Raw genomic sequence first — 11,109 nt, forward strand, 5'->3', positions numbered from 1 at the left:
TGACAACATGCACGCCCTTAGAGATATCGGTTACACTTTACTTGACAGTATCGACATAAGAGTGACATGACACTGTCATGAATGTGTCATAAACAAGTCATAAACGTTTATGACAACATTTCTGTTATTAAGTGACATTCGGTTTTTGTCAGGGTTAGGGTTAGGATTAGGGTTAGAGTTAGGATTAGGGTTCATGTGTCATGACAGTGTCATATGTTCATGACAGTGTCATGTCGATACTGTCAAGTAAAGTGTTACCGAGATATCTACAGTGAAATCTGACCCAGAGCTTATTATGCATTCTTAATGTCTGACATCAGAGTATACACTTTCCCGTGGCGGATCCCTCTTCTGCTTTCCTTTTTTCATCTTCTTATCAGAGAAGTGCAGGGCAGCATAATTAATCAGTTTGTCAGCATCCTGTGGAAACAGCTGCTAATTGTTAGCCCTTTATGCGCATGTACTGTACAAGGTTTTCATTTTGACTTGAAAATAAAACAAAATGAACATACTCATAACATATAATGTACATGAGTTTTGTATAGATTTGGTTTTGTACCTGGCCTGATGGGTCTCTGGAGGACCTGGCTGTGTGTCCCTGCTGAAATTCCACTAGATAGACAATAAACAAACAGGTACACAGGAGTTATTGGATCCTTTCAATAAAAAAAATAAAATTAAAATATGATACAAAATAGTTCATAGGTCAATTAGATTTTTCAGATCACATACCTTTGCCATGTTTGTGTTTGCTGTACTGGTAAATTAAATAGACCAAATAAGATATGAGCACAAAACAAAGCCCCAAGACAACAACCAGACCAAAAACAACAGTCCATAAAAAATCCATAGATTTCTCTGAAAAGAAAAACACACACTGTGAGCTAAATCCGCATTTCTTTGACATATCCCAAAACAACATTTATTTGTTAGTAGGTTAGTCAACTGTTACAGGGAGGCTACACCGGCCATGCAACTGAAGCACTCTTGTTTGCATAGCGTAAAAATAGTTTTAGAAGACTGGTCTGTTTTCGAACGTACTGACAGTCACTATCACAGTTCCATTGATTATAGTGAAAGCTAATGGACCTTATGCACGAAAGGCTTTTTAAGTAGCTCATTTGTTATCAGTGGAGCCAGGTGTGTTTGAACCTGCTGCTATTGTTAATGTAATTTGTGTCTACACGGACCCGGTTGGTTGTCGCGCCTAGTAAATCATCACGTTACGATGTAAAAGGATTTATGCGAGTGTTAAAATTATTATTATAATATTTTCATTGAACCTGTAAAGAGCAGAATATAACAGGAGATAATAGCAGCCGTTATAACAGCCGTTATAACACAGCTAACGCTCCACTGGAATCAAATGAGCTACCTGAAGAGCCTTTCGTGCATAAGGTCCATTGTTGCAGCAGACGGTAGGCAAACGAAACACTTCAATTACATGCCTGGTGTAGCTTCCGATATTGTTCCTCATCTGCAATAATCATGTTTTGGAGAAAAAAGAACAAAAAAGACCTGTGTTCGAATCAGTCTGGCTTCGGCTGTTTATTTGTCCACAGTTAGCCACTGCATGGAAGAATGCTGTATCATCATTAAAACTGCAGTTATACTGTCCTGTAAAGTAAGGTTCATAAAATTAAAGTGAGTGAAATGTCTCATATATTCTGAATACTAAATTGTTGGAGTGTATAGTCATAACATGTCTTACCTGTGAGTGCCAAGAATGTTCCATTTCCAAATTTAATGTCACCATACATTGACGCACCGCAGTAATATGTTGCTACATCAGATGATGTAATGTTTCTGATGGTCAGATTAAACGTCCCTTTAGAACTCTCTATTGTAATACGTCCACTTTGAGAATCATTTAGAAATGGAGTGTTCCATGCCATGGTGTCCCTCAACACTTTAACCATTAGATGAGGCTTTTGTCCCAGTTCTTGCCTGTACCAGTTCAGTGGTTCATGTTCGAAGGCCACAGGGAAAAAGCAATCTAAAGTCACTGTGACTCCAGCAGAAGCGTTTGTTACTCCATTTAATTGAATGACTTCATGAGATTCATCTAGAAAAATATGATGGTACATGTCATAGTGAAGTACAACCTTAAGCAACCGCAAAAAATTATATAAAAAAAATATAAATTATATATAATATATAATATATATAACCGCAAAAAAAATAAATATATATATTGTTATTTCACTTACACATGTTCAGAAGAAGGACTGCAAATATGCAAAGCATTATTCCCATGGTGTACATTTCTTGCAAAGTCCAAATATGCAGCTAAAGACAACATACTCACACAGACACACACACATCAATGGTTTTGTTTCAAGTGGAGTCAGTCAAATGAAAGACTTGAAATGTTGGGCTACAAACAAATATGACTTCCTGTTGAATTTTCCATCCAATGACTTGAGGAACAGACACATGATGTCATTGGGGCCTAGGTTCAACCTCCAACTCGTAGCCAGCTCAACTCAATGTCTGCCAATCAGATGAGCAATCCTGATTTGAAGTGATTTCATGACAGCTGTGATCACAAAATTCCTGATTCTGTGTGTTGCTGTCACTATTTACAAGCAATGTGATGGAAGGTGCAACATTACAGTAATGGAAGTAGCTTTGGACACCTTGTTAGGCATCGGAAAAAACAGTAGGAGAGATTGTTTAAGGCAATTTTGTTCCTATACTGTATTTTTTTAATTTTCTTGCAGTGAATATTATGTCAACTCCTCAAAGACAACATACACACACACACAGAGACACACATGAATGGCTTTGTTTCAAGTGGAGTCAAAGTGAAATGAAAGACTTGAAATGTTGGGCTACAAACAAATATGACTTCCTGTTGAATTTTCCATCCAATGACTTGAGGAACAAACACATGATGTCATTGTGGCCTAGGTTCAATCTCCAACACATAGCCATGTGAGTGGGCATCTAGTTTCTGGTGAAGAATGTCGCTCATTAAATTAGATGAGCAATCCGGATTTGGAGTGATTTGATGACAGCTGTCATCACAGAATTCCTGAGTCTGTGTGTGCTGCTGCTGTCACTCTATGCACAAGCAATGTGATGGAAGGTGCAACACCACTAGCCTGGCGAGCCAGACCCACATTAATTAAAATGTAGGGTCTGGGCACTCACCGTTCGCAGTGCTCAGTCCGAGGGGCGGGATAATCAGTTGTCTTTCAAATTCCCTCTGCACGCAATAGGACAGCGGCAGCGATATGAGTCCCATGCGTTTCCCACCAGCGGAGCTAGTTGGCTAGTTCAAACATTTGCCAACTTAATAAAATCTTAACTCATATCACACTGTTCGCCAGCAGCAACATCCATCTTATTTGTTTTCAAGTAGCAGGGAATTCAAGCCAAACCGTTGCAACTCTGCCATCAATCATTATGTTAAGCCCACCTAACGACTCTATACACAATTTCATTGGCCTGATTAAGTTTCGATTTCTGGAGCTCACAAGCCAACGGAGAGTTGCTAGACTAGCCCTGGCAGCAAATGTAATTTGCTGCCGCTAGGGGCGCGTCTAGATTTCTAGGCTACAACACCACAGTAATGGAGGTAGCTTTGGACACCTTGTTAGGCATCGAAAAAAAACAGTAGGAGAGGAGAGGAGGAGACTGTCTAAGGCAATTTTGTTCCTATACTTTACTTGGCAACATTTCCAGGACCTTTCACTTTCACTTTACTGCTTTTAGATACAGTTCTAAAAAATAATCTTTTCAATGAGACCTATTGAACAAACTCCTATTGAGTTGTCAATGAGACCTATTGAACCAACAGTTGACCTACATGTGAAATTCAATTTGTAAAAACACAGTTCCACAGATCTTGACAAAGCCATATTCTGTGTCGGTACACTGATTTGGTGTGAAACACAAATTCTTGTCCACATTTTGAGGACCCCAATCCAGGGAAAGGGTTAAAAGAAATGGGTGTTAGATAGCGTTAGAAGATCAGAGAGGACTCCTCTGGTGTATTCCCAGTTCATCTGTCCAAACTCAGAGAACTTCAGATTGCTTTCAGCTTTACAAATTTGACTATAATGTGAGCCTTTCCGAAATCCTGGAGGTCTTCTGGATTTCTTTCATGATATGAATTTAACGGATTATTAATGATCAAGTTTCCCTTTGACACAGTTAGGGGTCATCATTCATCATTATTCATCAGTGGCAGGCTCAGACTTCTTGAAGGGGAGGGGTAAAAAAACAAAAATGGCTACTATGTATCAAGCATGGACAGATTATGAGCCACTGGGCCCCTGGGCACCGATATGAATAGGGTTCACCTCATAAAGTTTGAAAAATAACCCCTTAAATTATGACTTCTGGCGAATTTTGTGGAAAGAAATGGACAGATTGAGATAAACAATATGACACAACCATCAACAGATTTAAGGTATCTTGCTGTAATGATACCAATTATAAAGCATGATTATCACATACAGCATGACCTGTGTTATTTGACTGAGGGGCCCCATTGAGATATCAGGGGTGAATAACATAACCCATGGTATATGATTGAGGGGCCCAATTATCGCACCCATGTTATTTGATTTAGAAACTCTATTCAGATATGAGGGGTGGAGAACAAGGTAGTGACTTCAAACCGAGACTTGGGCTTCAGTTCACTCTGAGCACTTGTGCCCCTGGACCTGGGCCTGGTAAGCCCATTCAGTAATCCATCCCTGACTGTAGGGTACTACATCTCCTTTTACTGGGATTTGTTCCTAGCACTTCATATTGACGCTGTGCTATCTGAGAAGGCACTTCATTATTATGTTTTCTTAAATCAGAAAGGCACCTGTATTTATTTATCACGTTTTCCACTGCACTGGCATCCATTAGGAAACTTCCCTAAATTGATGCAAGTGTATGTGTGTGTGTGTGGGCCATTGGGACATTGAGAGCCACGAGGTCATGTAGCAGTGTAGTAGTAAATAGAGTTTGCTTCGCTCAATGGACTCACTCACAGATAAAAAAACCCCAAAAACAATGATACTTCTAAAGTAACCCAGTTGGCTGAGAACACCACAACCCTGATAACATCTCTAGCAGTGATGTAGCTTCTCTAAAAACACCAACCACTAAAAACAACGGTCACATTTGGTAAGTATACCACAATACCACAACCTTAATATAGGCTAGCATGGCTGACACCAGCTTCTAAAGTGTAAATTGAGATTGAATGGGTCTGTGAGTGTGTGTGTGTGTGTGTGTGTTTCTTCACATGCACACAGGTAGTGTCCGTGTGCAGTTGTAACAGTAACCAGTCAGTGCAGTAAGTGGATCCCCTCGTGCTGGAGACAGACACTAACACCCACAGGTTTAATCAGAGGGGCAGCCTTGGTCTACTGATTAGTGCTTCGGACTTGTGACCGGAGGGTTGCTGGTTCGAACCCCGACCAGTAGAAAGCGGCTGAAGTGCCCTTGAGCAAGACACCTAACCCCTCACTGCTCCCCGAGCGCCGCTGTTGTTGCAGGCAGCTCACTGCGCCGGGATTAGTGTGTGCTTCACCTCACTGTGTGCTAATTGTGTTTCACTAATTCACGGATTGGGATAAATGCAGAGACCAAATTTCTCTCACGGATTCAAATGAGTATATATGCTTTATACTATACTTTATACTTTGACACGCCTGCCCCACAGTCTGAGTTCCTGCAAGTTTGCTCGACTAGGCCAGTGCATGACTGAATTTTGTTATCAACTCGATGTAATGTGTGTGTGTGTGTGTGTGTGAGTGAGTGAGTATAGTACTGTATATATACTCCTTTGATCCCTGAGGGAAATTTGGTCTCTGCATTTATCCCAATCTGCGAATTAGTGAACACACACAGCACACAGTGAACACACAGTGAGGTAAAGCACACACTAATCCGGAGCAGTGAGCAGTGAGCTGCCTGCTACAGCGGCAGTGAGGGGTTAGGTGCCTTGCTCAAGGGCACTTCAGCCATGGATGTGGGCAACCACTTCCCCCACCCACATTTTTCCTACTGGTCGGGGATAGATCCGGCAGCCCTTCGGTTACAAGCCTGAAGCCCGAACCAGTAGGCCATGGGCCATGGCTGCCCCTGTGTGTGTGTGTTTGTATGTGTGTAAGTAGGGATGTAACGGTATGAAAATTTAACCTCACGGTTATAGTGGCCAAAATTATCACGGTTTTCTGTATTATCACGGTATTTCTAAAAGTGTGTTCAATATGTTCAGAAAGCACTGATAGACCTACACAAGCTGAAATAGTTTCAAAAAGTGTCCCGTTCACTTTTTTCTTCATGTTTAATTGGCTATGTGCTTATAGCTTAACTTACCCTACCATAACTTGGCGTTTGCTAATTCTGTTATTTGGATGCAATGAGTGAGACCAAAGTAAGCGTTCAAAATAAAACTTTAGGCTACTGTATTCTCCTGATAACGTGAGTGGAATGGATTTAATGTGGACGCGAACATAAAAAGAAGCAGAGTGGCTACAGTACATGATACAGTGCACATTTTGTGGTGAAAAAGTTTCGCCTTTTAAAATCAGGTGTAGCCTAATCCGAATTGTAGTTAAAACCATCAATTAAACAACAGAATCAGTAGGGTACCTGTTTTGTTTCATTGTACCAGGCCTACTGTATGTCAAATGCAGTCTCGGATGAAGCTGGGAAGGATTAAAAACACGGTTTCCACACTGCGGTAATCAACAGTGATAATCATGATATTTGAAATGAAAACGGTAATTATTATCGTCAACATTTTTATCGCGGTTTACCATTATATCGGTAATCGTTACATCCCTATGTGTAAGTGTGTGTGTGTGTGTGTGTGTGTGTGCGCGCGCGTGTGCGTGTTAATCAACCATCAGACTTTTATATGCTGTGTTGGTCATCAAGATGTTGTTGTCAGATGACTGATAGTCGTTATCAGTCAAGATTGTAAATGTGCAATTTGTCATCAGATCTATGTCTGTGTTGTCTTCGCATATCTCTCAAACTGTTTATCATCTAAGTGAATTCACACATGACGGGGCTATTGGTGAAAAGTGAGTGCAGCGTTGAGTGAGGTTTGGATGTGAAATTCAAAACAATTTGTAAAAAAAAAAAAAAAAAACTTTTAGAGGATCTTGATGTTAACCATATGGGTAATTAAATAATATGGTATAAATATAACAGGAATAAATCTGATGAAACTGCATGACTGTAACAATTTCCTCTCATGATTGTGAAGGCCAAGTATTTGACTTTGACTTTATTGAGACACTACAGTTGATGGCAAACAGATTTTCATGTGATTTACACTAGACAAAGGGAATATCAATTTAACATATGCAATATACATCGATACAAACGAATAATTTACATATGAAGTAAAATAATGTAAATGAAAAAAATAAATAAAAAATAGTCACAAAGTTTGGTTGTGTGCACATCCCACCCTTCTTTAGTGCTGGACAAAGTATATGAGTGTATAAAAGAGGGAATGTCTGCACATTGGAGTTTAGCTCCCAGATTTTTAATTAAAACTGAAACGTTGCTGGTTTTAATTAAATTTGGAGGCTAAACTCCGGTGTGTGTGTTTTGTTTAATAATTTTTGTTTAGAAAATACACCATACAAATAATATGAAATATAATTTTCTTAATGTCTGACATCAGAGTATACGCTCTCACGGGGCGGCTCTCTCTTCTGCTTTCCTCTTTTCATCTTCTTATCAGAGAAGTGCAGGGCAGCATAATTAATCAGTTCTTCAGCGTCCTGGGCAACCAATAATTAAATATTAGCTGTACACAAGTAACTGGTAATGAAGACAATTATGCATACTCTGTAACATATGACTATCATTGTGGAGGTCATGTACAGTACCTGAGTAGTTTGTGGCTCTGAATGGACTGGATGAGAACTTATGTCTTAATCAAACAAAGCAAACAAAAAACAAGCAAACATACAGATACATTAATACATACTTTAAGTATTAAAACTTGTCAAAAAAAACAAGCAACAGAATGTAGTTTATAAATGTACCTCTGTTATGTTTGTGTTTCCTGTACTGATAAATTAAATGGACCAGAAAACATATGAGCAGAAAACACAGCCCCAAAACAGCAATCAGCCCATAAACAACAGGACTCAATGATTTCTCTGAAAAACAAAGAAATCAAAGACATATATATATATTTCTTAGTCTTACAGTCTAGTCTTACAGTTCTGATGTAAAAGTGATATGTACATGACAAAATATGTATTTATGTCAGTGTGGAATAATCTTTGATAAACCATAATTGGTTTAACATTAATAATATTTAGAATACCTAATGGAATAATCATTTGTGATGAGAAAAATATGCTCTATGGTGTTTTAAGCCCCCACCGTCAACTTCAAGGCAGCGCTGCGACTGTCGACTTCAAGGCACCTAACCTTAACCCTAACCCTTTCCTAACCCCAGTGCCTTCCATGCAGTGCTGCCTGGAAGACAACGTTGGGGGCTTAAAACACCAAAAGGCGAAAAAATACCTTTATTCAAATCAGACGTGTTTCCATTGCTTATGCTCATATGACTGCATGCTGCATGCTGCATGCTGCAATGCTGCATGCTCATATGACTTTCTGGGTCCTATGAATCAGGGGAGGTCATTATTTCAAGGTGAAATGTACTCTTCACATAAGCTGAGGGGTCAGGATGTATCTCTGTAGCCCACATGCCTTACCTGTGATTGCCAAGAATGTTCCATTTCCAAATTTAATTTCCTCAAAAACTGTGTATGTGCAGTAATATGTTGCTTCATCAGATGATGTGATGTTTCTGATGGTCAGATTAAATTATCCCTCAGATTGCTGTGTTGTCATACGTCCTCTTTTAAAGTCTTCAGTAAACGGATGATTCCATGCCTCATTGCCTCTCCGATGTCTAACCATTGCATGAGGCTTTAGTCCTAGTATTTGCCGGTACCAGTGCTTTGTTTCTTCATTGTATTTCGAAGAGTAAAAACATGCCAAAGTCACTGTATCTCCAGCATCAGCTTCTATAAGTTCACTTAATTGGACAACTTCAGATGTTGCGTCTAGAGAAGTGAAAAGTATACACAGTAATGTGATGGTTAAAAGTGCACATATACATTTTCCATATACACTATTCCATTAAAACCAAAAATAAATTACAAATAATATGAACAATAATAAAAAGCCTGTCAATTTGAAATGAATACAAATACAGATAGTAAAACAAAATAGATAGTAATTTGAACTTACACATTTTTAGATGAGCGAATACAAAAATCCAAAACATGTCCCTTACGATAAATGTTGAAGATCACGAGACCAGTTATATTTAATGTTAACTTACACAGCCACTCTCAGTTTCAAATGGCCTCAGACTCAAGGAAAGACTTAAATAGTTGAGCAAAAAAGAAATATCACTTCCTGTTGAATTTTCCAACCAATCAGTGAAGGGACAAACGTGTGATGTCAGTGATAAAGCAGTAGATCCAGCCTCCCAGTCATACACATACAGTCACAAAAGATGTCTTGTACCCAGTGACATGCTGCTGTTAACAACTCCTGCTTCCTGACTTCATTTGCAAACATATTAGGTGATGGCTTCTGTAACTATAACAGAGGATTGACCTTTAATGAAGTGTAACTCTGTGTATAGCAGACACAAATCCACATCGATGCATTCACAGCCTCGGGGGTGAAAAAAAAGGATGAGTTCAAAATAAACCAAAACAACTCTTCTTGGAAATCTTCAAGGTGTCAATCAAAACCTCTAGTTTATTCTATGACTTCTGTGCTGTATCGAAGCGATTATGAGCTATTTGTCATAAATCTTATTAAATATCTTCGCAAAATGTCTGTGTCTGGTGAATGGAGTGAGTGTGGGAAAATGAAAAGAAGGAAAAAAAGTATTGTTTCTCCTTAGGAGGAGGGACTTAGGGAGTGTTGACAATACCCACTTTAATAATACTAGTGTAGCTAAAGTGAGGGACTATTCACTTTAAGTAGGTGAAGGTAATGAGGGTTACAGAAGGATTCACTTTTTACTAACCATGACAGTCTCCCAAAAATAACTGCTGGGATTCCCATGTGCTCAAATAGTGCTGCTGAATGACAATGCATTTAGTTTTAAATGTAAGTAGGATAACATGACACAAGAGTCTTATGTGAATGTGTCCATTGCCCCTTTCCATTCCTACTGTTCACTAAAATGAGTGCATTTCTTATAACTAGCACACAATTTAGTAAAACAAACACAATATACTTAATTGGGCACACAATGCAGTAAAATGGGAGCCCAATAGTAAAACAGGCTAAACGAGTGCATGTTCTCTTGGTATACAAAAAAATCACACCTCCCAGGCTCTGTAATTTTCAAGGTTTATAACATGGTGCACCAGAGAAAGCAAATACAAAAAGAAACCAAGAAAAGAGGATTTCTCGCTCTGGTGGTGGGCAATAGTAACAAATAGGGGACTGGCCTCCTACATGACAACTGTAGAGACTCCAACTTGGTGGTGTAGTACCCAGACTGTCCTCAAAGGAGGCGGGGGCGGGCAAAACAATTACCTTCACACTGTGGGGATCTACCCCTAAAACAACAATATACCCCTAAAACAACAAATCAGTGTCCAATTGATATTCTATTGCGGAGGGTAAAAAGTGATTGTGCTACGCCAGTGTATGGGTTTGCAGAGAGAAGCACACTTCAGGTTCAGGTTCACCAACTCTGCTGCTGACACATGCTACTGGCACAAACCCTTTCTGAAGCAGTAACTCATGCATACACACACACACACACACACACACACACACACATTAGAAACAGTGAGCGCACACAGACACCAATTAGTATTGGGTTGCCATTGATGCGGCGCTCGCAGGGCAGTTAGTAAGGTGCCTTGCTCAAAGGTGCAAGAGAGCTCTATTCTATCACTCCCCCCACCTTTTCCCCATCTTTTTCCTACCAGTCAGGGATGACCACATCTACCTTGCTCTACAAATCCTGAGATGTCCGAGAAGGGTTGATTCCAATCGCTGGGCAAAAAATCTTAATTTTATTCTTATTTTTTTATTTTAACTTTAATTTTCATTTAATTCTTCATTAAAAAAAAACAA

The 11,109-nt window shown here is 39.3% G+C and overlaps 1 long non-coding RNA gene and 1 gene segment (V, D, J or C); both read right to left on the reverse strand.

Annotated features, from left to right (window-relative positions):
* Positions 1 to 327: 327 nt before the first annotated feature.
* Positions 328 to 2,336, reverse strand: LOC143125804 (Ig kappa chain V region K-25-like). The segment is given in 6 exon segments: positions 328 to 420; positions 560 to 612; positions 733 to 757; positions 1,519 to 1,617; positions 1,712 to 2,065; positions 2,211 to 2,336. Coding segments are annotated over 6 exon segments (594 nt in total).
* Positions 2,337 to 7,253: 4,917 nt separating this feature from the next.
* LOC143125808 (uncharacterized) lies at positions 7,254 to 9,337 on the reverse strand. Its single transcript, XR_012987321.1, has 6 exons — positions 9,247 to 9,337; positions 8,706 to 9,059; positions 8,512 to 8,611; positions 8,022 to 8,138; positions 7,863 to 7,906; positions 7,254 to 7,754 (listed from the first exon to the last, which is right to left on the reverse strand). It is a non-coding gene; the product is annotated as an uncharacterized LOC143125808 (long non-coding RNA).
* Positions 9,338 to 11,109: the final 1,772 nt, after the last annotated feature.

This window comes from Alosa pseudoharengus, unplaced genomic scaffold, assembly GCF_046254945.1.
Source record: "Alosa pseudoharengus isolate Yale_2024_CS ecotype anadromous, Long Island Sound unplaced genomic scaffold, YU_APseudo_1.1 YU_APseudo_1.1_scf_16, whole genome shotgun sequence".
NCBI classification, from domain to species: domain Eukaryota; kingdom Metazoa; phylum Chordata; class Actinopteri; order Clupeiformes; family Clupeidae; genus Alosa; species Alosa pseudoharengus.